The sequence below is a fragment of the Nannospalax galili genome, unplaced genomic scaffold (assembly GCF_000622305.1).
Source record: "Nannospalax galili isolate Female #2095 unplaced genomic scaffold, S.galili_v1.0 scaffold136, whole genome shotgun sequence".
Taxonomy (NCBI): domain Eukaryota; kingdom Metazoa; phylum Chordata; class Mammalia; order Rodentia; family Spalacidae; genus Nannospalax; species Nannospalax galili.
The window spans coordinates 3,452,112-3,479,676 of NW_008340872.1; the positions used below are offsets into that span (position 1 = coordinate 3,452,112).

General features: G+C 44.8%; 1 protein-coding gene and 1 non-coding gene across 3 annotated transcripts in view; one reads left to right on the forward strand and one right to left on the reverse strand.

Moving 5' to 3' along the window:
• Window positions 1-1,598: 1,598 nt before the first annotated feature.
• Window positions 1,599-27,565, reverse strand: part of Il10rb (interleukin 10 receptor subunit beta) — a 28,604-nt gene continuing 2,637 nt past the window's right edge. The window contains exons 2-7 of one of the 2 annotated variants that reach the window (XM_008835966.3): window positions 26,711-26,834; window positions 21,764-21,921; window positions 19,251-19,351; window positions 12,577-12,724; window positions 8,021-8,178; window positions 1,599-1,932 (exon numbers count right to left, since the gene is read on the reverse strand). In XM_008835966.3, the coding sequence (XP_008834188.1) occupies window positions 1,687-1,932; window positions 8,021-8,178; window positions 12,577-12,724; window positions 19,251-19,351; window positions 21,764-21,921; window positions 26,711-26,834 (935 nt within the window). In that variant the 3' untranslated portion in view covers window positions 1,599-1,686. Of the gene's footprint in view, window positions 1,933-8,020; window positions 8,179-12,576; window positions 12,725-19,250; window positions 19,418-21,763; window positions 21,922-26,710; window positions 26,835-27,565 lie in introns of both variants that reach the window. The other variant, XM_008835965.3, reaches the window with a different exon arrangement.
• LOC115070876 lies at window positions 12,998-13,131 on the forward strand. Its single transcript, XR_003849982.1, has one exon. It is a non-coding gene; the product is annotated as a small nucleolar RNA SNORA70 (small nucleolar RNA).

A 27,565-nucleotide genomic window follows, 5' to 3' on the forward strand; every position in this document is an offset into this window, starting at 1 on the left:
AACACTGTTGTGGTTTAGATCCTGAACATCTCCCAAAGTCCATAAGCTAAAGGTTTGGTGGCCAGCTGAGGGTGCTGTTGGAGGTAGTGGAGCCTTAAGAAGAGGAGCCTAGTTACAGGAAGTTGGGTCTTTTGAGGGGACACTGGGACTCTGCCCCTCCCTTTGCCTTCTCATTTTCTGGCTACCATGAGGTGAATGTCCACCATACATGCCCACCATGATGCAATGTGCCACCTGGGGTCCCTGGGCACGTCTGCCACTCCCCTTGGTTCCCAGAATACAGACTTACAGGTCCTGTACAGGCACAACTGTTCAGACAGAACGTTCCCAGAGCAGGAAATGACAGACATTAAGACCAAGACAAATTACAAGACGTCTATTCTTACCTCCTGCTGATCTGAGGAAATGGGTCTGGGGGTGGCCTGGATCTCGGTGGAACCTCCAAATGTTGGACCCCCAGTTTGGGGTACCCAACGTCTATAGGAGGCCGCTCCCCAATAACTCAGTCCTCAGACCAGAAGATGCAACAAGCATGAGGATTTATTATGTTTTGCAAAACGGACCCCTGCCTCACTCGGAGGGCAGAAGCCCAGAGCCCAGTTCACAGGCTTCTTTTAAAGACAAAGACCACAAACTAGAGAGAAAGCGGCAGTAACGTCACAAGCGGCGGCTATGTGCCAAGCAAAAAAGCGGAGGCTATGTGCCAAGCAGAGGTAGGGGGGGATTTCTGGGATAATTTCCAGCTTTGGGCAAAGAGCATGAAAAAGGTCAGCTCAGCTTGTTCTTAGCATTCAGAATTATTTTTTTATTTTTACTTTCTTGTACAGTTCTTTGGCCTGAAGGACTTATTTCCTTGTCTTTAGCCTAGGGGGACCGAATTAGGGTCCTTCAGTGCCAAGCAACCATGTGCAGAGACCTCTGAAAGCATGAGTCAACAGAATAAAATCTTTCTTTAAGATATGTATGTCCAGTGGTTTGTCACAACAATGGAAAGCTAATGCGAACACACAGATTCAACAGTATTTACAGACTACCACTACACACAAGACACACAGGTAGGAAAAGAAATCCTTTCAAAGTCTCCCTGAGAATCCAAAAAGTCCGTCTTTGTTCAGCATGGAGATGACCACTTTTGAGGCGCTACTGATTTTCTGGTTGGTCTGTTGCTACTCTTGAGATTTTATAGGGTCTCCACCTTGGTCCCATATTTAAAATATTTCTGTTCCTCCCAATAGAAATGTGATCCTCATTTTAGTGAGCATAAAGGGCTCGAAATTACATTTGGTGGCCTTTTGGGAGGGGGTAGAAGTCTCTCTCTAGCTCTCTCTCTCTCTGCCAGGGTCTCTAGTCCACCTGGCCTCAAACTCCCTATGCAGCCAATGATGACTCTGAACTTCTGATCCTCCTGCCTCTACTTCCCAAGTACTTGGATTGCAGGCAGGCACTGCCATACCTGGTTTATGTGGTGTCAGGGATTGAATCCAGGACTTTGTACACGTTAGGTAAGCACTGTACCAACCGGGCTACATTCCCAGCTTCTAAATTATTAAAGTCTTTATAAAGTAGTGAGGTCCCAACATGGGGTATTTTTGTCACTCAAGCCTTTAAAGCCTAGCTCTTTGGTATCTGAACAAGTTCAGTGCTGAAGAGTTTTAGATTTGGAGCTTTCCCAGGTGGCCCCTCTGATCACACCTCTGAGTCAGATGTGAGAAGCAAGGGGTCACTATGCCCAACTGAGAGGGCTTCATCCTTGGAATCGTCCTCTTGAGGTCCTGGCTTTGATGGGACCTCCAGGGTCCAGCTGACCCTAGGATTCTGTTTGCTGCCTTCACAGTCTTCGGTGATGACACTTAGTTTGTCAAAAACTTCATTCTCATCAGAGAGCGGGAAGGAGAAAAACAGAAGTGGGCTGTGATGAGGGTGGCCCAGAAACTGTAGGAGGAATAAAAGGACAGTTACTGAAGTACCAAGTTCTCCTTCTTTCCTTTTCTGGGCTAACAAGGATTTTATATAAAGCTTCCAGACTAGAAACATGTAACTTCAAAATGTAACGATAATATTATGGTGGCTCACTGAAGAAAAACAAAACAAAATTGAATTACCATGCTTTCTAGCAATTCTGTTCCTGGGTATATTCCCAAGGAAAATGAAAACAGACCACTGCAGGGATCCACATACCACATCTGCAGCAGCATCACTTACAGTGAGTGAACCATAGAACCAAACCAAGAATCGGCCCAGAGATGAACACACAGTGTGGTGATACTTAAATAGAATATTATTCCACTTTAGGGGCTGGAGAGATGGCACAGCAGTTAAGAGCAGTGACTGCTCTTGCAGACGACCTGGGTTCAGTTCCCAGTATCCACATGGTGGCAACTAACCATCTTTAACTCCAGTTCCAGGGGATCTGACGCCCTCTTCTGACATCTGTGGGCATTGCATGACACAGGCACACTGACACATGCAGGCAATATGCTCATACGCATAGAAGAAAAATAAATATATTTTTTAAAAAGAACATTATTCCACTTTAAAAAAGAGGAAATTCTGGTTCAGTGGGTAAAGATGCTTACTGTACAAACCTAATGACCTGAGTTTGATCTCTGATCCCACAGTGGAAGGAGTGAATAAACTCCTGAAATTTTTCCTGTAATCTCCACACATACTCGGTGATATGTGCATGCCTGAACTCACACCACACACAGTGATGATGATGATGATGATGATGATGATACTTCTTAAAGAGAGTTCATTCTGACACATTCTACAACATGGCTGACTCTGAAAGACATTATGCTAAGCAAAATAAGCCAGTCACAAAAAAGACAATCAGGAGCTGGGGATATAGCTCAGTTAATAGTGATTGCTTAGCATGCACAAAGTCCTGGGTTCAATTCCAGCACTGCATAAAAGTGGGTATGGTGGTGCACACCTGTAACCCTAGCACTTTGGAGGTAGAGGGAGGAAGATCCAGAGTTCAAAGTCATTCTTGGCTATATAGTGAGTTCAAGATCAGTCTAGGTTAAAAAATAAAAGATGGGAAAGGAAGACGAGTAGTATATGACTCTACTTATATGAGAGACCCAGAGTCATCAAATTTATAGACAGACTCTAGAATGGTGGTTGGGAGGGGGGTGGGATGGATGGTGGTAATGACTGTACATCATGGCTTAATGAGCTGCAGCTGAGCTGCAAACTTATATAAGGTCAAGGTGGGAAAGTTTATGCTACATGTATTTTACTACAATGATGAGCGAGGACAGTAACTCAGTAGCTTATCTGCACACTGTTCACCTGTCATCCTCTGCTAGCTCACCCTTGGGAACATGAAGGAGGTGTCTTTTTGCCTGAACCTAAGGCTGTCTGCCTAGCTGCCGTCCTCTAGGAAGCAGGGATGTGCAGTCTGTGGCTAAATGTGTGATAGACTGGCACATGGTGCCTCCCGTGCAGCTGTGGCCAAGTTCACTGGCATCATCCATTTCAGCTCTTTAGCTTACCACTGCCCAGTATAACAGCCATGACCACATGTGACGACTGGCCACTTGACATGTGGCTAGTTTGAATTGATGTGTTGTGAGTTTGAAATACACATGAGATGCTGAAGATTTTATATGAATGATATCTGAAATATGAAAATGGGAAATATCTTAATAACTTAAACATATCAATTGCATGTTGAAATAATGCTATTTAAAACTTTCTTTCCTCCCTCCCTTCCTCCTTCCTTTTACGTGTATGAGTGTTTTGTCTACATGTTTGTAAGTATATCCATGTTGTGCAATACCTGCAGCAGCCAGAAGAGGGGGTCAGATCCCTTGAAACTGGAGTTAAGGATGGTTGCTAGCTACCATGTGGGTGCTGGGAACTCAATCCAGCACCCAACTTAAGAGCACTCATCCAGTGCTGAGCTATCTTTCTAGCCTTGAGGTGATGTTATTTTAGAGTCCATGGGTTACATAAAATACTTTCTTAATGGGCTAGGGAGATGGCTCAAAGGACCTGAGTTTGAATCCCCAACACCCACATAAAAAGACAGGTGTGGCAGTAGGTGTCTATAATCCCAGCACTGATGATGGAGACAGGTGAATCCCTGTGGCCAGACAGTCTAGCCAAAATGGTGAGCTGCTGACCAGAGAGTCTAGTCAAAATGGTGAGTTCGAGGTTCAGTGAGATCATGTCTCAAGAAATTATGTGGAGAAATGATTGAGGAAGGCATCCCAGTGTCAATCTCCAGGTTCTTGCCCTGAGTTCCTACCTTGGGCTCTGGGATCAACTGTGACCCGGGATATGTAAGCTAAATAAACCCTTTCCTCCCCAAGTCGGTAGTGGTCAGAGTGTTTTGTCACAGCAATGAAGAAACAAAACAGGACAGGCTGTATGTACTTTCTATGTATGTGGCTGACCTGTACCCTCTGATGTCATCTAAGGACAGGATGGGTCTGATAGACCTCATAGTGATATCAGTCTACATAACAGAAACTCTCTAAAAAAAAAAATTCTTTTATTCAAGAATCCTCCAGAGATGAACTTGTGTAAAGCTAGTTGGAGCAGGAAGGGCAAAGGGGCAGGCCCTTTGCTCTGGGTGGAAGAGAACCAGAAGGGTACACAGCTCTCCACGTGCTATTTTTGCAGCTTGGCTTCGCCATCAAAGAAACTGGTCAGGCAGGAAAGAACAGATGGCAGGTCAAAGCCCAAACTGTTGTGAAGGGGCGGGTTGGACTGAACTCTCACTTCCAAAGCTAGCAAGACCCAGCCGTCTCTTAGAGGTAAGGGCGGTGCGGGCCTGGAGAATGTCCAGAAAGCGAACACCAGGGAAACCACAGAGTGACTCATCTTCCCCATGCCGTCATTGTCCAGTTTGACTAATGATGCATGTTAACTTGACCCAGGGCATCATTTTGAGTTGAGGGAGACTTTGATTGCAGAAGCAGTGTGGAGGTCTCCAACACGGCTGCTGACCTCGCACCTTTTTCTGAGCCAGCCACATAACTCTTGTTTTTCTGAGCATTAGTGCATCTTCTTGTCTCTCCTCCCAGGAGAATCAAGGATGACTTCTAGCCACCCTCTCCTAAATCTGCTGGATCCGAGGGATTAGGGTACTCCCCACCCCACCCCCAGCTTCCTTAGTCGCCCAGCAGAGACCTGGACGTTGTTCCCCTAGCTTTCCTGCTTCCTTCCATCAGCTGCTCAAGAGCTGGGAAGAGTGATGGTGACAGACCACACACCAGCAGGTAGAGCAGCTGCCCACCTCAGTTTAAAGCTGAGTCATGCCAAAAGGCTGAGGGTGGACTTTACCTCAAGGAGGGAATAGATAAAGGGATTAATGGAACCAGAGGGGTTCTATCTGGAAGGGTTGATTAAATATCCAAAGCTTTGGGGCCAGCAAGATGGCTCACTGAGAAAAAGATGCGTGCCACTAAGCCTAACAACCTGAGTTCAATCCCTGGACCTACATGGTGGAAGGAGAGAAGCAACTCCTTCAAGTTGTCCTCTGACCACAGGCACGGCGTGCACACACCCCTTCTTAGTGTTCATTTCACCTGTCCCTACTAGCAATTTAAAATAGATGTGATTCACAATATGCTGCTATCACATGGTACTGCCTACACACACACACACACACACACACACACACACACACACACACACTTGATGGACACTTGTCATGGTTTGCCTCTCACATACACAGGGCTAGTTTAAGAACAGGCACCACAGTTCAGTCATCCTTGTCCTTCCAACACTTAGAACAATGAAGATGCTCATATATGGTGGGGGGCGGGGATGTATACACTCGCCCTGGTGGGGATGCATGGAGGTGAGAGGTGGAGCTGGAGCACAGACCATGAAGGAATGCTGCGTACTGGCTTCCTCCCCTGGCCCCTGCTCAGCCTGCTTTCTTATGCAACACAGGCCCACCTGCCCAGGGGTGGCACCACCCACAGTGGGATGGGCCCTCCCACATCACTCATCAAGAAGATGCCCCTCAGACATGGCCACAGGCCAGTCCAATAGAGGCAATCCCCCCATTGAGGCTCCCTCAACCCAGGTGTGTCAAGTTGACACTAAAGCTATCCAGCACACAGTCTCTCCTGCCATCTGCTCCTCCCCCATACCTGCTCTGCTGTTGTTTACACTGTGACCACATCAGGGGACACAGCCTCATGTCCAGGTGAAGCAGGGAAAGGCCAACCTTGGTTTACAGGGAGGTGGGCATGGTTTATGGGGTTCTGTTGTGGGATCTCAGCTCCGATCAGGGAGAAAGCTCTTCATAGACTGCATGCGTTTGTCCCCTTTGTATGGAAACAAAGGGACCCAAGATTGGGTTTGATGTGAAAGCTCAGGAGGACTTTAATGGTTAGGCTGGTGGCCATGTATCTAGCACAAAGAGGCCTGGAGGTCAGGAACAAGGATGTCTGGGGAAGAGGCGTATAGATGAAAGTACATAACCTGAAATGTGTAGATTTCTTTAAAAGTTTTTTTGATTTATTTTTATTTTGTGTGTATGAGTATTATGCCTGCATGTATGTAAGTGCACTCATGAAGTATAGTGCCCATGGATGGCATGGAACCCTTGGAATTGGAGTTACAGACAGTTGTTAGCTGCAATATGGGTGCTGGGATTCGAACTCGGGTCTTCTGTAAGAACAGCCAGTGCTCTTAACTGCTGAGTCACCTCTCCAGCCCCACGAAATGGGGAGATTTCTAAGACACATATTAACCCCCATTGAGAATGCATCTCACGAAGCCCAGGCTGGCTTCAAACCCATGACACAGCCAAGGATGACCTTGAACTCCTGATTCTCCTGCCTTCTGAAGGCTGGGATTACAGGTGTGTGTCACCATGCCAGGAATGAGGCTGTCATCCTCCTTGCTTCCAGGAGCACTGGTTGCTAATGACTTACACCTTATCCTATGTTGCCTGCTTCCTGATGGCTGCCCACATCCACCACATTGTCAGTGAGGGAATCATAGGCCCCACCCTCTTGCTTCAGTTTGGAACATCTCTAAAGGCCAGTCCCAGCTTGGAGCCACAGTGGGAATGAGTGAGGTCATTGCTGTGGCTGAGTGACAGCTCAGTCTCTCTCTGTTCCAACCTGCCATCTTCACCCCCTTAGCGGCAGTATTCCTAAAGAAACTGCCCCATTAAGGCATAGAAATGCAAACCTCTATCTTAAAATCCATCTCTTGGGGAAGTGAGAGAAAGCTAGGTTCTTTTGGGTCTGGGTATGACACAATTTCATTTCCAGTGTCAGTGTACTGCTGTCCCTCAGTATCCATGGAGATTGGTTCCAGGACCCCTGTGGATACTCAGATCCACAGATCCCTTATACAACATGGCATGGTGTTTGCATATAACCTCTGTACATTCTTGTGTATCTTCCAGTCACCTCCAGATCATCTGTACCACCCAACACAATGTAAATGCTGTGTAAACAGGTGTTATACTGTTTGTATAGGGAAAAATGACCAGAAAAAAAAATGTCTGTGCACACTCAGCACAGATGCATTTTTTCTGTTTATTGCCACTATTGGACTTGAATCACATTTCTTGGGGTCTATTCAGTCCTATAGTCTTGAGCCAGATGCATTTTCCCTTCCCTTTGAATCTTTAGAAAAGATTTAAGGCCTCCCTACCCCACATCCAGATCACACTGTGGAATTTCAATCACTCTGATATTCCACAACTGAAAATGCATCTCTCCCTCTGTCCACTCTCTCCCTTCGTTAGCTCACAGCTTAGAACTTTCTAATTCTCACCTTTACACCCAGTTCTGCTCTCTCCCTTCCTCCCACAGACCCATCACCTTGGTAACCCCAGGATGTGGTGAAGGAATTGGTAGCGGTAGTGGAGGAACTGCTCAGGTCCTTAAAAGGTTTCCACAACAAACCTTTGCCTCTTTGGCACATGGGAACGGACCTGCCCGCAGGTTGTGCATCACTGTCTTGAAAACCATGTTGTTTAGCATTGGGCAGCCCTGACTGTAGAGGAAACCCGTCTTCATTCTATCCCACCTACCTCTTTCAGGTGCTGTGGAAGAGAATTCCCAGAGGGGAAGGTGTGCTTGGTTTTCTTATAAATGAACCACAGTAAGGCAAAGCAGCCGAGAAGGAACAGGAAGACCACAAAGACCGAGGCTATGAGGATGAGGGCCACCATCCAGGAAGGGGTCGTTTCTGCTGGGGACAATGAGGGTGGGTTAGACTCTCATCACACATACAGTCTGAGACACAGGGATCCCATGCCCATTCTAACCATGGTGATCCAACGCGATCCCTGAAAACAACAGGTCCATCTATTTACATCAGTTAGAAACACAGCAGTTGGGTGGGGGCTCTTAAGGTTTTCAGTGAATTTCACTCCTTTCCCAAATCTTGTTTAGTGTGGTTTCTGGCACAATTGCTGGCATACAGAATGATAAGCAAGAATCCTGGTGCACTTTGCCTGCTTGTAGAGTGCCAACGAGCTGGCCTGCTCTGGGTATTCTATACTTTGATGCAGCAAACAGAGCCCAAGGGAAACACAGGCACCAGTGTTTGTTATCGAGAAGGGAGTGGACTTTTACACTAATGGCTTCCCACAAATCCCTGGGCTACACAGCCTGAGTGACCATCAGCTTGATACCATGTCCCTGGGGGTAATCCATCCTCCCTGGTATCCTTGACTGGAGCCTATAGAGTGTGCCATATGTTACTGTCAACACTTGACCATAGGCTCCTGATCACTTGCAGCAAGCTTTTCTTAAAAGGCCTTCCTATCATGAATCTTCTGCCCCTCTGGGACATACACAGGCTACCACAAGCCAGCAGTGTGTTCCTCAAGAACTAACAGCAGGAAGAACAGTCTCCACAGAAGACCAGTGGGCTTGGTTAAATGCCAGCTGGCAAACCCAGATGGTCTAATAGTAATGATATTTAACTAAAATTTAGGTGCTTTTCACTTCTCTGACTCTGCTCCCCCCTTCTCTCCTTCAGACCTGGAGTCTCCTCTGCATAAGTGGAGCTCAACCTCTTCCCCTATTGTGTGGTCAGTAGCTAACTGAATACAATCTGGTATTACTGTGTTAACCAATCCCGCTTGGTTTGTCTGGCAGTATCCAGGAGGTCACCCTGGTCAGCTGGAGTCCCAGCTTCCTTCAATCATACCAGGCTCCTTCTACAGTTGTTCTGGCCTCCCTGCACCCAACCCCGTGCCAACCAGCACCACCCTTGTAAGTAAGGCCATGCACATCTGGTACCCAGAGGGGCTGGGAGAACAAACCCTGCTGGCTAACAGCAAGTCAACTGAAAGGGACTGTCTGTGGGGAAAACGCTCACTGTCACTTAGCAGGCCAGAAAACCCTGACCAGTGTACTGGTCCTGCCACTTTACTGATTGTAGGTATCTGCAGGTGTGAGCATGCTTGTCAGGGTGCCCGGCTCCTTAAACATTGGTGGATGGATAGATGGATGGATGGATGCATGGTTGGTTGGATGGATGGCATGTCTATACGGGAGACAGGCTGGAAGGAACCTGCCACATCTTCTACTTGCCTCTCTCCCTCGGTTGAATCTTTGTGTTAGCATTTCCACTGGCACCAATCTCCTGACTGTCCTACCTTGTACCTTTCCAGGTTGGAAGAACTCCATCCCAGTTCGCCACGATCTCATTTCACGTCTTAGAATAAGGGGCTGCTTGTATGAGGGTCATGTGGCCAGTGAGCTGGGCGGAGCGACTCCCAGGCAGGATCTGACTGACAATATGAGGTCATCCCAGTTCCTGAGAGAGATCTTACCCATCCATCCACACAACCTTCCACTCCACTGTGGCAGGGGTCAGAGTCCCCAAGGTCGCAGGGGTGGGGGAGTCCTGTAGAGCAGCTGGTTTCCTCCTGTTTGTGCTGGAAAGTTTTTTTTTTTAAATTTTATTTATTATTTTATGTATACGAGTGTATTGCCTGCACGTAAGTGAGTGCACCCATGTGGTGCAATGCCATGGAGGTCGGAAGAGGGCTTCGGATTCCCCTGGAACTGGAGTTAAGGACAGTTTGTAGCTGCCACGCAGGTGCTGGAAAGTTTTAACATCTTAAATAAGGACATGTCTGGCTGATGGTGACAAGATTCAAGGATATTACTCTTACTCCAGGGAAAGGAGTCTGGAGGGAAGGAAGGAAGCCTGCTTTGTAAAGGCTGTGAATACAGGGAAATTTACCAAGCCGCGATCTCTGTTTGGAGCCCTCTCCTTTGTTGCAGATTTATCTGAATATACTATTGGCGGAGCACATTTCTTGGTTTTATTTATGGAGACAGGGCACCTCATTTTACCTTTGGAGTTAATCTGTAGGTAGTAAGGTAAAGGAAACACAAGCTGGGCTTATACTGGACTGCGTTCAATTCTCTTTGTCATTCACTAGCTGTGTGACTTTGGGGACTATAACAAACCTTTTGGAACCTTCCTTTTCTAATCTGTAAAATGGGGGAGCTCCTTAGAATGCTCACATTGAAAACTTACCATGATGTTGAGATAAATATGCTTAAAAAAAACTCATCAAATGGTATTTGCCCAAACATGTTTTCTATTTCTTTTAAAAAAATATTTTATTATTATATTTAATTATTTTTATTTTATGTGTATGCGTGTATTGCCTGCATGTAGGTAAGTGTACCAGTGTTGTGCAATGCCGCGGAGGTCAGAAGAGGCTGTCAGATCTCCTGGGACTGGAGTTACAGACAGTTGTTAGCTGCCATGTGGGTGCTGGGATTCGAACCTGGGTCTTCTGTAAGAACAACCAGTGTTCTTAACCACTGAGTCATCTCTCCAGCCCCTTATTTATTATTTTTATTTTCTGTGTTTGAGTGTATTGCCTGCATGTATGTAAGTGCACAGGTGTCTTGCAATGCCCACAGAGGTCAGAAGAGGGTGTCAGATTCTCTTGAAACTGGAATTATGGATGGTTGTTGATAGGTAAACATTTGGTGGAGAATGAGCAAATGGAGGATGAGGCACCAAGACACAGATAAAACTCTCAGCGGGATACAGCTTTATTTCGCAGGGACATGATCCCCCGGGGAAGAGAAAATGTCAGCCCACGGGTTGTGAGCTGGGGCTTATATACGGGGGCTTCAGGGTGCAGAAGGGGGGCGGTTAGGGAAAATTAAAGTGTAGGGGAGCAGGAAAAGCAGGGCTTGTAAACCTGGCTCCATTCCGTCTGTGAGCCAGGATCTGGGTCAGGAAGTGTTTACTTTTTTGTCCTTTTAAGAGAAGGGAAAAGTTGCTGTGCTAAACAGCTCCTAAAATCTCTGGTTAACAGGCAGAATCTGCTTATCTTGTCTTTGGAGATCAGAGGAAGGAAAGGCAGGCTGCTTCTTAGAAGAGTCTGCTTCCCTTGACTTCAAAGGCCAAGGTGCTTATCAGCTTAGTTCCCTTTTTCAGGCTCCAAAAATCCAAAGTCCATAGGTCCCTGTTGGGGAGCGGGAGGGAGCTGCTGCTGTTTGAAACCTTAATAGTTGTTAGTTGCCATGTGGGTGCTGGGAATCAAACCAAGGTCCTCTGCAAGAGCTGCCAGTGCTCTTAACTACTGGCCATCTCTCCAGCCCTCTAGTTCTCTTTTATAAAATGCTTGGATTTTGTCAGGAGATAGGGACCCACTCTATAGCCTAGGTTGGCCTGAAACTTACCACATAAGTCCAGGTTGGCCTCAAACCCATGGTGATCCTCCTGTCTCAGCCTCATAAGTGTTGGAATTACAGATTTGAGCCACCACACCTGGACTGACTTTTTTTTTTTTTTAATCAAATCATGTGCTTCATTCATGCCAGATTTCATGACATGAGGGTCTCTCCTGGTGTCCCACGTCCAGTGGTCTGAGCTCACTAAGACTCCTGACCCTTGGCTGCTGCTGGTTTGCAGACACTGGGCCACACAGCCTTCACACCTTGCAGGCATTCTCAAGATATCTGCACAGATAGTACCAGGGCCAGGGAGCACCTTCTCTCCTCCCCTTCTCCCCTCCAGGGCCACATATATGCCAGACAAGTCCTTAACAACGAAATCTTACCATGAGTCCTTGCCTGTTCTTTTAATAAAGTGTGGGGGCACCCTGCCTGATGCCACTGTGCCCATGGGGCCTCAATACATGTGGCACTAGTTGAGGTCATTGATGCCATTTCCAAGTTTTCCCTTACAGTCATAAAGTGTCCCCAAACTAGAGAGTGGGAAAAGAAAGACTGAGGGTGTGGCAGGGCTCAAGCTTGGCTGAGTGGTCTTGGGAGGACCAACCAACCTTGTTTCAGGAAGCTGAGAGGGCAGTTCAAGCAAAGCAAAAGTAGACATATGGAGGCAGACCTTGGCCTGCTGGAATTCATGTTCACACCACTGTGCTTGGTGAGAAAATGAACCAGTTTCCTCAGAAGAGGGCACCTCCTTCTCAGCATGAAGCCAACCCATCAGGGTCTGGAGACCATGCAGATCAGGAGGCTGCCCTCCGACCTGAGGTGCAGGTCAAGCTGCCTGCCACCGTGTCCAGGACCAAAGGGTGGGGGTCCATGCAGCTCTCAGAAGCTCAGAGGAGGCAGTTACAGCTGTGCATGTTCTTACCGTCAGTGGCTGTCTGCTTACAGACAGGCTCACTCCACTTCCCAGCTTTGTTCTGTACAGGAAGAAACCCTTGGACTTGAATGCAGTAAGTTGTCTGTGGCTCCAGGTCTCTGAGGACCTCAAAGTCATACTGAGTAGTAACTTCAAACTGTAAGGGAGATACACATCAGAACAGGCCTCAGCAGCGAAGGGACTCCACCTTTTTCTTTCATTATTTGCCTTTCCCCACCTATCAGTTATAATCTGTGAGTCAGACTTAACACTGGAAAGAGCAGATGACTGGAGTTTCCATAGCTACTTTCAGAGGGCCCGATGCTGTTCTAAGGGATGCGACAAGATCCACGGTGAGGCTGACAAACTTGTCATATTGCTCAATTCTATAGAGTATGTGTCATCTAAATCTCATACCTTAGAAAAAAAGATTCAGCCAATTAAGCTGACCAGGTTCCTCTCCTATGGGGGCCTGGTGCACAATGTCTGCAAACAGCAGGCTCCCAGGGGGTATATGTAGCCTGTTCCTTGTACAGATTGCCCTGCGGGACCTGGGAGTTTCCTGGTGCATACTCATGTCCCTGATGTCATGCTGTTCCCACTCTAGGCTCCAGACAGGTATGTGGGGCGCCTTTGGGAAGCCCCAGGGTACCCTGGCTAGGGTTTACATTGGTCAGGCCATCATGTCTACCTGCACCAAGCTGCAGAATATAGCACATGTGGCTGAGACCCTCTGCAGGACCAAGTCCAAGTTCTGTATTTCAAAGAAAAGGGGATTTACCAAGCTTAATGCAGATAAATTTGAAGATATGGGACTTGAGAAGTGGTTTATCCCTGATGGCTGTGGATTGAATATACCCCCAATCTTTGTCCTCTGGACAAGTGGTGAGCCCTATACTTGTGAGGAATTCCACAGTGCTAAATCCCCTACCTCACAAATCTTGTTCAACACATTCATTAATATAGTCAGTTAAAACCAAAAGTATAGTTTTAATGGGTGAACTCTGTCCCATAAAATTTTATGTGATAAAGTCCTAACCCTTCGTACCTACAAATGCTACTTTATTTGGAGATAGGGTCTTTTAAAATTTTATTTATACAAAAAATTTATTTATTTATTTATTTATTTATTTATTTTGTGTGTGTGTGTGTATGTGTGTGTCTGTCTGTCTGTCTACTGGTATGTATGGAGGTCAGAGAACAACTTCGGAGTCCATGTTTCCGACTGTATGGAGCCTAGGGATTGAACTTAGGTTGTTGGCAGGTACCTTTACCTATGGAGTCATCTTGACATTCCAGGAAATAGGGTCTTTACAAAGAAAATCAAGTTGAAATGAGGTTTGGAGGACAGGTCCCTAATCTATCTGGTGACCTTATAAAAAAGAGAAATTTGGACACACAGATAGGCACCCAGAGAGAAAGCACGTGAAGATGAAGGCAGGGACCCGGGAGGCGCCCTTGTGAGCCAAAGACAGCCAAGGGACTGCCAGCAAGCCTGCAGGAGCCACGGCAGAGTGAATCCACACTTCAGGAGTGTGGCCTGGCTCTGAGGACACGTTGATTTTGAATTTTCAGAAATGTTAAGACAATAAATTTTTGTGGTTTACATTACCAAACTTGTGATTTCTGTTATAGGAACTCTAGCCAGCAAACAATGTTAGACACTATTGTCTAATACACATGTTAGGCAATAAATTTCTGTGGTTTAAGTTACCCAATTTATGATTCCTGTTATAGGAACCCTAGCTAACAAGGGTTATACACAGTAATACTCAATGTGCCCATTCACAGCATGTTTATGGTTCTGTCTGTCTGGGGCTTCCCACTCTCAGGCTGTAGCTCTCCCCAGGACACGCCCGCAGTCTGCCTCTTCTCTGGTGGCAGGAGTCCTGGACTCATGCCATTTTAATTCAAATCATAATTAGGGGCTGCAGAGATGGCTCAGTAGTTAAAAGTCCTTGCTGCTCTTGCAGAGGACGCAGGTTCTGTTCCTAGCACCTACATTGGATGACTCACAACCACCTGTCACTCCACTCCAGGGGATCCTATGTCTCTTTTGGCCTCCACAGGCAATCACATATACACATACACACACATAATTAAAAATAAAATAAAACGCATAATGTTATTAAAACTAAAAATATGTTTCTGAATTTGAGAAACATAATAGTCCCTGGGTAAAATAAAGGAGCAGTAAAAGATTATAGAAAGTGAGCACAGATTCTTTTTACTCTTCTATAATTGGTTATTTCTCTTTGGGGTTGGGGTTGATGGCCCGTCATTCATTTTACTCCATGAGAAGTTAATTTCATTGGAGGCAAGAATTGTATTACATCTATTGAATCAAAAAAGAGGTTGATAAAATTTACAAAAAATAAAATCATCACTACCAACATCAACAACAACAACAAAGAAAACAAAAAAATCCTAGATTTTACTTCTAGAAGTCCGTTGCCTCAAAAACCTTACAATGGGATTGTTTTCAAAGACTAAGCTCAGAGGCAGAAACAATGGCAGCTGGGGGTGACGGCAGAGAGCAGAGATGCCACAGGGCCTTCTTCGGTCCCCTTCGTGGCTTTCTCTTTCCTTTTAGCTTCTGGGACATTCCTGCCTTCATTCTTTTCCCATTAGGACAGTGGAATTTCCAAAAGCCCTTCCTGCTGTTACTTTAGGGCACGGATGTAGCAGAGTCTGAGGGATGTTTGCATTCTATAAGGTGGTGTGAGGGTGACACTATAGGCACCTCGAAGGTGGGGTGTGAGGCAGGAACTGAGGAGTAGGTGTCCTTTCCAGCATCATTATTTAATAGGCTTCCATGCCTCCAAGAGAAGCAAGAGGACAAATGTGTACACAGATACCAGTGCTATGGGCTTATTATAGATAAGGAGCTAAATATAAAATGGGCTTTGCATGTCACATTTGGGGAGGGAGGCACTCAGCCACAGTGATGATGGCACTGGATCCTTAATTAGAAGGCACTTAATCCCTGGAGTGTAGCAACTGGGTCTTATCTTTGGGTTCAGGGTTCAGCAGAGACTGATGAGTGATTATGAAAGTAGGTATTTGTATTGCTTTTCAGGCATATACTTCCTAGAGTCTTGACTGTGAGCAAAATTATCTCTTCTATAAAGAAGGCAGATTTCCTACATGCTATGGTTTGAATGTATGTTTTCCCTCAAATTCTTATGTTGAAACTTAAATATCAGTATGTTAATATTAAAAGATGGGGTTGGGTTGGAGAGATGGCTCAGGGGGTAAAGGCACTTGCCACCAAGCCCGATGACCTGAGTTTACTCTCTAGGACCCACATGATGGAAGGAGAGAAATGACTCCCACAAACTGTCCTCTGACTTCCTTGTGTGCATGCATGAACATATACACACACAAAGACACACACAGAGGCACACAATAAATACATGTAATAGAAAAACTGGAGGAGGTGAGGGCTGGAGAGATGGCCCAGTGGTTAGGAGAGCTGGCTGTTCTTCCAGAGGGCCAAGTTCAGGTCCCAGAACCCATGTTGGGCAGCTCACAACTGCCTGCAACTTTGCCTGCAGGGGATTCAATGCCTTTTTCTGGCCTCCACAGGGACCTACACTCACATGATTGACATATACATAAAAATAAATTAAAAATTAAATCTTTGGGGGCTAGCGAGATAGGTCAGCTGTTAAGAGCACTGGCTGCTCTTCCAGAGAACCTGGGTTCAGTTCCCACACAATGACTAACAATTGTCCATAACTCCCGTTCCAGGGGGTTTGACACCATCTTCTGGCATCTGCAGGTATTGCACCCACAAGGTGCACTTCCATTCATGCAAAAAAAAAAAAAAAAAAAAACAAAAAAAAAAAAAAAGGGGGGGGTGGCCTCCTTCCAAACCACATATAAAATAAAAATAAAAACAATTTAAAAATTAAATCTTTAAAAAACTTTTTTAAAAGGTGAGGTTTTCAGGAAGTCATGGACAAGAGTCCTCATGAATGCTATTAGTGGTCTGGGTGTGGTGGAGCACCCCTTTAATCTCAGCATTGGGAGGCAAAGCCAGGAGGCTAGCCTGCCTACATAGCAAGTTTCAGGCCAGCTGGGGCTACAGGGAGACCCTGTCTAAATAAATAAAGCAGTGCCATCAATGATCTTACAAAAGAGTTGCGAGGGAGCTGTTCACCTCTTTTCCTGTTCACCTCAGTCTACCTAAGGATGCAGCAGCAAGGCACTGTGTTAGAAACAGAGTGAGCCAGCCTTACCAGACACTGGATCTGCTACAGTGCCTTGACCTTGGATTTCCCAGCCTTCAGAACTATTGTTTATAAACTACCTAGCCTGTAGCATTTTATTCTAGCAGCAGGAACAGACTACAACATAGGACCATTCAGTGGAAGGTTCGGGGGGAGGGGGTTGGTGGAAAAATTAGTGTGTATGAATATATTGCCTGCATGTATGTAAGTGCACATGTGTGGTACAAAATCTGTGGAGATCAGAAGAGGGTGTCAGATCCCCTGGAACTGGAGTTACAGACCACTGTTAGCCATCATATGGGTGCTGGGAACCAAACCTGGTTCAGTCAGTGCGCTGAACCACTGAGATATCTCTCTAACCTCCAGTTTTGGCTCTTTAGTGTGTGTGTGTGTGTGTGTGTGTGTGTGTGTGTGTGTGTATGTTAATTACATTATCCTAAGACAATACACATGGGTGATCTCTTCTCAGATTCTTGGGAATTAAATGGTAAACATTTATGTAATATAATATAATTGATACTAAATACACACACACACACACACAATCAGTTTAGGATTACAAATGGCATTTGGCTCAGAAGCACTAAATCTGAACAAGAATGAATGAAATATGACTACATAAAAGGAAGAGAAGCTCAGATAGTTCCAGGCAATGGGAAAAGCTCGTTTTTCATTAAATCCCACAACATCCCTATGAGCTATCCATAATCCCTGTTCTGTGAGAAAGGAGGTTACTAAACCTTTCTATAGTTCTGCTGATACTGAGGTCATGGAAGTGGCCAGGGCCACATGGTGGCAGGGCAGTATTCCAACCATTGGTTTCAAGTCTTTATTATTATTTTTTAAAAATATTTTATTATTTTTATTTTATGTGTATGCATGTATTGCCTGCATGTAGGTCAGTGCACCCGTGTGGTGCAATGCCCACAGAGGACAAAAGAGGTTGTCTGATCCCTTGGAACTGGAGTTACGAACAGTTGTTAGCTGGGATTCGAACCTGGGTCTTCTGCGAGAACAACCAGTGTTCTTAACTGCTGAGCCATCTCTCCAGCCTTTATTATTATTTTAAAATTTTTACTTTTTATTTTTTAGACAGGGCCTCACTACATAACCCTGGTTGTCCTGGAACTCACTATGTAGACCAGAGTGGCCTTGAACTCACAGAGATCCATCTGCCTCTGCCTCCTGAGTACTGTGGTTAAAGGTGCGCACCACCACACTGGGTCAAATCTTGTTTCTAAAGGAACTGTTCTCTGGGTCAGTGAGATGGCTCAGTGGGTAAAGTTGTTTGCCCCAAGGCTGACAACCTGAGTTCAGTCCCCAGGACCAACTTCTGTAAGTTGTCCTCTGACCTCCACATGTACACTGTGCCACATGTGCACCCGATGCACACATGCACCCACAAGTAAATTAATGCGCTTTTTTTATTTTAAAGAGTTGCTCCCTAAAGAAGAGAGCAACAGAACTGGGGTAAGAAACGTAAAAGATGACATTGCTCATTCATCGTCTTCGGGAGTTGGAGGTGAAGTGACTGGTCTGTGTGGTCTATGGTAGGGGATTGATGTTGGGAAACAGTGGTCATTCAGCTGATCACCTGATTCAGTGGACCCCAACTTCCCCCAGCTAGCTGCTGACACTGGTCTGCTGCTCCTGCAACTTCCCTTCAGGGAGAGGAAGGTCTATTGTTCACATTTCACCCTGAAAGTCTGCTACATCTATTTCCTCTGGGATGAGGGTGTGGTCTGAGAAGCTTCTGGCTTGAAATTACCAGGCCTTAGGCCTGCTGGATAAAGTGCTGCTACCCTGCAAGACTCTTGTCTGGATGGCTTTTGTGTGTACATGTGCGTGACACACACCAGTGCAGGTGCTAGTGGAGGCTGGAGGCTGACACTGGGTGTCTTTGTCTGTAGCTGTGCACCTTATTTTTCAGACAAGGTTTGTCACTGATCCTAGAGCTCACTAATGAGCTAGACAGGCTGGCCAAGAGCCTCTAGAATTCTCCACCTCCTAGGTACTATGATCACAGGCATGTGCTGCCATGGAGTTTAAAAGTTTTAAGAATAAAACTTTTATTTTATGAATATGTGCATGCCTGCTTGAATATATGCACACTGCATGGGTGTAGAAGCCCATGGAGGCTAGAAGACGGGCATCAGATCTTTTGGAACTGGAGATACAGTTGATTGTGAGCTGTTTGATGTGTACTAAACTCAGGTCCTATACAAGACCAGCATGTGGTTTTAACCACTGAGCCATCTCTCCAGCCCTATGCCCACCTTTTAACATGAGTACTTGGGATCCAAATTAAGATCCCAGCAAGCACTCTACTCACAGAGCTATGTCCCCCAGCCTCTGGACAGCCTTTCCCCCTGCTCTATCTTCATGGCCTACAGAGTTGAGCAATGAACATGGATGCCCACATCTAAAATGCACCATAGCCAAACTTACCTTCTCATCAGTCCCATTTTTCCAATATTGCACCTTATAGGCCCATGAGTCATAAAAGTTCTTCATGGTCCATGTTTCAGGTTCATTCTCAACTTCTGGGGCTAAGAAACGCATATGTAAAGAATCAGCAAGCATTTCTATGTGCATTCGAGGAGGTCCAATAATGGCTGCGTGCAAGAACGAAGCAAAATGACAATCAAAAATCACATTTTAAAAAGTTTACTTCAACACTAATTTTTCATATTCGCTCCCTGACAGACCATTGTTAAGGCACTGAAGCATATGGCTAAAGATGGTAAGATGGATTCTGCCTCTTGAAAAAAATACCTTTGTCTTTATTAATCAAGTTTCATCCACATATGTTTACTGTAATATCTGATATAGTCAGAATTATTTCAACAATATTATTTTGTAGTGTTTGCAAAAACTGCTTTCCTTTTTCTTTATATGGGGGGCAGGGTTCACTATATAGTCCAGGCCAGGCTCAAACTTGTGATGTTTCTGAGCAAGTCTTGGGAGGACTGGTATTATAGGTATGTGTCACTAAGCTTGGCATAAAGTTTGCTTTAAATTTTTCCATTTTATTAGCGTCCTCCCTTTCTCTTTGTTTTCTGCTTCTTTGTTTTTGTTCTGTTTTGTTTTTTCTAAAGTGTCTCCCTAGTCTCAGTCTGCCTGGAGATCAGGCTGGCCTATCTTGAGAGATCCACCAGTCTCTGCCTCCCCAGGGCTGAGATTAAAGGCCTGTGTCACCACGCCCGACTGTTTTCTGCTTTCTATTGGTTTGAATTTCCCTTCTTTTTTGGAGCTACAGATAACATTTCTATTATCTTTAGTGGTTGCCCTTCAGTGTTCACCATATATAACCTTATGCACTTTCCCAGCTAATCTTTCACTATGTATCCATGACAGACCCCTTCACTCCATCTGGATCTCTATTCAAATGTCACTCCTCCGGAAGCCTGTATATTGTCCCTCCTCAGAAGAGAGTGGTAGCCCTCTCTTCCTGTTGCCTTTTGTTTTCTGGAGAGCCCTAGCCACCCCCATCATAAAACATACATCTACTGGATTACTATTAGTTTTCCTATATTCAATGTAGGGTGGCAGCTGCTAAGGGGATGGGTGCAGAGGCTTGTATCTGAATCTTTACTTTGCCACTTGTTACTTGTGTGACCATGGGACACACTGCTTGAGTCATTTCTAAAGGGAACTGCCCTAAATGGGATCTGAAATAAGATTTAGAAGCAGCCAGGACCTGCTGCTTAGAGCAGAAGTTTATATATTAGTGGGTTCCCAACCTATGATGGCTGCCAGACTTTGATCATGTGAAAGTGAGTGTCATTATATAGAAACTGTACTTTGACTTTTGAATTGTGATTGTTCCTGAGACTATGGTGTGTTGGCCTGATTTTCTTTTTCAAGGCTGACAGGGGACAGTGAACCAACATTCCCTGTCATTCATGTGATCACGACAGGGACCAAGCAATACTCTACAGCATGCTATGTTGCTGAGCTAGGATGTGGTTGGCTAGGTGTGTTAAATCAAAGTTAAATTTGTGATGGGCTTATGGGAACATAAACACCACTATAAATTGAGGAACACCTGTTATTTGGAAGTTCGATAATTGATAAAGTGTATTTTTATGTTCACCTTCTCTTTTTTTTAGATAGAAACCTTTAGAAAATATAATGTAACTTTGGTAACATCTGGTTCTAGAAATATGAGGTTTCTGCCCATCAAGGGCAGAGCTAAGAAAAAGGAGAAGGGACTCCAGCCTCATTCTCTCTAGGGGAACCTATAATTGTGGAAGTCACAGGGGTCCAAGCAGGAGACCCATACAAAGACCCCCGCCACACAGACACAATTTTTGCACTGTCTCCCTCTGGAACCTCTCGGAGAACTGTACGTAAGTCTTGTTACCTCTAATCACCTCTATTCTCTCCATTGCTATATAGTGCTCTAATTAGCTTTTAATTCCTAATACTCTGAATATGTTTACCCCAGGGCCTCCGGGTCTCCATGGCCCTCCAGGTCTAACCTGGGAGCATTCATTCCAATTTGTACCAGCCTGATCTAATCCTTCCACCATTAGTCCAACACTTTCCCCTGTCCTTCTGACAAGCTGCCTCTCTGCATGGGGACTCGCAGTCTCCATTTGCCTTAACTCTTTCTTTTGTCACATTTCTTTATTTTACTCATAACTCCACATTGACTTCCTCCCAGAAATCTGTCTCATAGTTACTTCGTCCTTATTAACAGTGCTAGCCTCAACTTGTTCACACCCTGGAGGCAGTGAAGTTAGCGTATTTATAGTTATTTTATTGAGGACATACACATCCTTGCCTGTTTTACCCATGAATTTCTTTAAGGCCTCTCTGTTTTATCCCCTGAGCTTCATGTACAAGGCCATGTATTTGTGGGTACTCTTAAGAATTCTTGTTGATGGTTCAACCAATGTGGACAAAACCAAAGCAAGATGATTATATTACAACAAAAATGGAAAGCAAAGGCTTACTGTCTTCCACAGGACAGAAGGTGATGTTTACCCAGTCCGAATGTTCGTCTGCAAACTCAGCCCTGACTCTTAAGGTGTGGTCGCCATACTTAGAAAGAATTGAGAAGTCGCATTCTGTGATGGTAGTGTTCTTGCATACATCTTGAAAACCCCAATAACTACATAACCAAAAAGATAAAAATCATCAGAATTCTATTTTTGTTTCTGAGGCTGATACCAAAGATGAACAGAGAATAATAAAGGGAAAATAAAGCTAATTTTTTTTTGGCTCCCCCTCCTTCCTTCTTTCTCTCTTCTCTTTATAGATAAAGTCTCCCTCTGTTGCCCAAGCGGGCCTCAAACTTAAGATCCTCCTGCTTCAACCTCCCAAATACTGGGATTTCAGGTGTGCACCACTATGCCCAGCAAATTCTTCATCATTAATTTGGAGAAATAGTATGCACAATAAAAATTAATATTTTGGGGGGTTGGAGAGACGGCTCAGTGGTTAAGAGCACTGGCTGCTTTTGCAGAGGACCTGGGTTCGATTCCCAGCACCCACATGGCAGCTAATAACCATCTGTAACTTCAGTTCCAGGGGAATCCAACGCCATCTTCTGATCTCCTCCAGCACTGCATGACACAGGTACACTTGCACACATGCAGACAATATACTCATACACATAAAAAATGTTAGTATTTTTCAAACTGAGACTGTAATGATCCTTGGGGTATCACAAGGCTTTTCAAAAACAGTCCATTCCAAGGTCACATATTTTGAGAGAAAATCAAGATTCTAATATTCTAATAAAGAAGTATGGCTCCAAAACCAGAGTTGAGCATTCAACATGCTTGACTGAGAAAGCTTCATTCTTGGCTTGTGTATTTCTGATAGCAATGGGATATGATCATGAGATTAACTAGAAGATATTAGGATCAAATAGTGTCTTAAAAAAGACTGGCATTATTATTCTAGAAAAATCATGAAACAGTTTATCCACTTTGAGAACATGAGCTCCAAGCAACCACTTCAGGGAGGCTGGGAGAAACAGCAAGTGCAAGGACACTTATACTTACCCACAACAGCCTGAGGCAGTGCAATCAGCTCCACCTGACAAACACAGGCTCTCTTCCTGTCAGTGAAAAGCCGTCTGACTGGTTCCCACCCCACCTGTCTAGGTGTCAAAACCAATTTGGCTGCCCTCATTGTCTGTCTGAGTTTCTTTTCCTGTTGCTGTGATAAAATACAATTTAAGGTAGAAAGGGTTTATCTTGGCTCCCAATCCCAGGTTCCAGTCCATCCTGGCAGGGAAGTCAAGGCAGTAGGAGCTTGAAGTAGCCCCTCATGTCATATCCACAGTCAGAAGCAGAAAGAGATGAATGTGTGCATGCTAGTGTTCAGCTCGCTTTCATTCTTTTTCTTTTTTTCTTCAAAGATTTATTCTATTTTTAATTATGTGTGTGTATGTGGGGGGGGGGTATGTGCATGTGAGTACAGGTGCCTGAGGAGGCCAGAAGAGGATGCTGGATTCTTTAGAGCTAGAGTTACAGGTGGTTGTGACCTGCCAGATGTGGGTTTGGGGACTAGAACTCATCCTTAACTGCAGCCCCTCCTTTCTCTACTCACACAGTTCAGGATCCCCTGTCTAGGGAATGGTGCCTCCCACAGTGGGCAGGTCTTCAATTAATGTAATCAACATAAAATCCTCCACAGACATACTCAGAGGCCCATTTCCCAAGGTAGGTCTAGATTTTGTCATGTTGACAATAACAAGAACCATCACAATGGTGATGCTGATGGTAATAATCATCTCATAATCACAATAATATAATAATAACAATATCAATAATAGAGCTTGGGGGTAGGCATAGAAAGTCTAGGGAACTTGTCTAAATACACTCAGTTCTGTTTGACTTTAGGGTTTTAGAGACCAGGTTATTAATATCCAGAGTACAAAGTAAGTAGGGACAATTGATATTGTATTTTACAATTTACCTTTTCAATTTAATATACCACAAACATTTCGCTAATCGATCAACTTTTTTTAAAAAAATTTATGTATATGAGTGTATTGCCTGCATGTATGTAAGTGCACCTGTGCCATGCAATACCTGAGGAAGTCAGAAGAGGGTGTTGGATCCCTTGGAACTGGAGTTACAGTTACAGATGGTTGTTAGCCACCATGTATGTGCTGGGAACCAAACCCAGGTCCTCTGCAGAGCAGTCAGTGCTCTTAACTGCTGAGCCATCTCTCTAGCCCCCAGTCAATCAATTCTTTATGACTGAATTACATTCTATTCCAATATTTGGAAAATAGGGGTTATTAAGGGAGGGTTTCCTCATATATGGTCATTTCTGTCATTTAAATTAATACATCAGTTGGCTGACACTGTATTTCAATAACTTCTCTTCCCATTGCTATTTTTTCCTTTATAAATATTTTCCCTGTTAAATATGCAATATTAGCATGCTCATACTTATGTCAAGTTTTGGATGCTTCCATATTAAAATCACCAACACACTCTCTGAAGTGCCCTGTTCTAGACAACCTGACTCCTCGCTGAGACAGTCTCCCTCTGTTGCCCAGGCAACAGAGGACAAAGGCAAAGCACCCACATAACAGCTTACTCCACTGCAAAAGCTGCATTCACAGGCCCAAGTTGAATTCAAAGCAGACTTTTTATGGAGCCATATAAGTATAATGAGATCTTTCAGGACCAATCTCCTCCCCGAGGATATGCCTGCATGTGGTTTGTGTTCCATGAAGAGGGAACTAACTCTAGGTTAATAACCACCTCCTGCCCTACATCTTCACAAAGCTACCGAGACCTCACCTTGCCTAAAACACAAACACTTGAAATCAATCACCCCTAATATAATGGCAAGACTTAGAGCAAAGAGAGGTGCTATGTTCATCCCCTCCAAAGCTCATGCTGGAGTTCAGTCCCAGTGTGAGAGATCCAGAGAGTGGAAACTTAATTGACTAGGCATTTGGAGAGGGGCATTTTGAAGGTGACCAGGTTTAGATGAGGTCATCAGGATGTAGCCCTATGATTAAATACTGGTGGCTTCATAAGAGGAGCAGTAGCAGGGTACAAATGCATGTCTTCTGTCACTCACCTTGTGAGACCCTGTGCTGCCCTAGGATTGCCAGCAAGGGCATCACTAGCCAGATAGAGCCCTTTGGCCTTGGACCCCCAAATCTGTGAGCCAGCCTCAGGGGTTTCATTATAGCAACAACAATAATAACAAACTGATATGAGAAGAAAGTTAATTTTTCCACAGTGAAATTTCTGTGACTTTCTAGACCGAGTGGAGTGAAATGACAAACCAACCAGCACTAGAAATGAACTTCTGGAAAATGAACCGCAGAATGACTCTTCTTCAGTCACTGAACTCTGGACTGTAGATAACTATACTGTGGTATGAAAGGATATCCTGTTCCTATAAACTACGCATGGAAATATAAAAGGGCAAAGATGTCGTGTATGTGTGATGGTTTCTCTTGTCAGCTTGGTGGGATTCAGAATCACCATGGAAACATGCCTCTGAGGTCTATGAGGGTGTTTCCAGAAAGGTTTAACAGAGCAGGAAGATCCACCCCGAAGGTAGGCAGCACTTTTCTAGAGAATAAAAAGGAGGAGAGTTGAGCACCAGCATCTATAGCCCTCTGTTTCCTGACTGTGGCTACAATGTGACTGGCTGTCTTACCTCATGGCTATGACTTCCCCATCGGGATGGACTGTCTCCTCAAACCACAAGCCCAAATAAACCTTTCTTTCCTTCCTTGCGTTCCTTTGTCAGACATTTTGTCAAAACAGTGAGAAAAATATAGTATAAGACAGAGAATCAAAGGAGGAAAAATATGGCAAATATTACAATTTGGCAAATCTCAATGTAGGCTCTGTTTCTTATTACTGTCCTTGAAATCTTGACATGTTCAGTTTGTGTGAAATTATTTCAAACTAAGAAAAAAAAAGAACCCAACAATGTAGGCAAGGTGTATTTAATCTCTCTTTCAACTCCTTGGACTTTGTAGCCCATGAGTAAGTGTGTAAAACAGCTGCATGGAAAATGGGGTGGGGTTAACCAGATCTGGAAGGGAATGTTCTCTGGCCTCACTGAAGGGCTTGCTGGTCTTCCGGTGTTTCTGAGTCATGTGAGAAGCATACATGTTGCCTTATGGACCTTGGGGCTTCTGCTGCTATTGGTCTGGCATGAAGCTATGACATCTGTGATTCAGCCTGTGGCCAATGGGGACAGGCTTCTGAGAGAGGGCTGCTGTGTATTTCCTTCGCCAGATTATTGGATTACATATAGGCAGGGTAAGTGGAGGGCCCTGGGGCGGCTGCTAGACTCTATCAGGGGCAAGTATGGTAGCCAGGGTCTTCCTGACTGCTTTGTACACCTGGGATTCTCAGGTAGTTTCTGCTTCTAATGTTGAATTTAGTACTGTATACTAGCTGAAGTGACTGAACGTGGTAATAGTGACCTTTTCTTTTCCTCTTAAAATATGTCAATTATAACAAACTAGCTAGGTCCTGCATAGCACTAGGCTACCACTGTTGGCCACTACATCTAAACATATAATCAAACATCTATATCCACCAACAGCTCTGCAATAAACTGTGGAACAATGAACCAACACAAGAAAGCATACCAAGGTCAGGCATGGTTGTACATGCCTGCAATCTTAGCACCGGGGAGACTGAGGCAGGAAGATCTCCAGTTTGAGGTGAGCCTGGGCTACATAGTGACTTCTGTACCATCCTGGGTTACACAGCAAGCATAGAAAGGGGGTTGTGGGGGGTTGGGTGCAGACTAAAATAATTTCTTGCACAGAAAGAAAAAGGCCAATAGGTTGGCTCCCTTGAGCAGTCATGATCACACAGGTAGCAGTAATTAGACTCCCTCCCACTGGAGTTCCAGTCCATGGGTACCATCTTGCCAAGAGCCACAAGACCTACCTTAGGTACTGAGCAGTGAAAGTCAGATTCTCTTTGGGGAAAGCAGGTGGCTCCCATTGTAGAACGCTCTTGAAATTAACTGAATTCATCTTGACATTTTCAGGGGGTGGTATCATTCCTAATGCTGTAAAGATAAAGGGGGGAAAATTGCAGCTTTTTGCCTCAAAAAAGATTTACCAAGAAAATGACCATATCCAGTACTTGGGTGTCCTAGACCCATGTCTTCAAATGTCATGTGTGCATGTGTGTGCCAGGGGGCTATGCTGAGGAGGTTGGGTTTGATTTGAAGCAGAATGAGAAAAAATGGGGGGGGTCAGGTAGGTGGGAGGTGACAGTGGGACAGATGGTGGTGACATGGATTTGAGTGTAGGAGCAGAAAGGTAAGAGGAGGATGGGGGGTCAGGTGGACTTTAGCTCTTCCTAGAGGTATAAACTCTAGACTTCCTAACAGACTTGACAGGGAGAAGTCAAGGTTAGTGTTCATTTCTAACTTAAATACCTGATGCCCAGACTGAATCTGGGGCAGGGAACTCAGAGTCCCCTGTCAGCTGTGGTGGAGGAGATGCTGAACAGATTCAGGTAGGACTGTTAGGGAGACAAGACAGTTGGATGGCTAAGCCTGGATGTCACACAGAGGGTACACTTGCATTAGAGACAGAAATTATTTTTAAGCTTTTAGATAGAAAATTCTAAGCATACACAAAAGGAGAGAGGGACATAATAAACCACTTATTCAACTAGTGTCAACAGAGACAGATGTGGGGCAGCAATTATTGAATACCAGAAATCTCTCAAAGCTTAGACATGAAGTCAGCTAGGGAAGACTCAGGAAGAGGTTCCCTAACAGAATCAGCC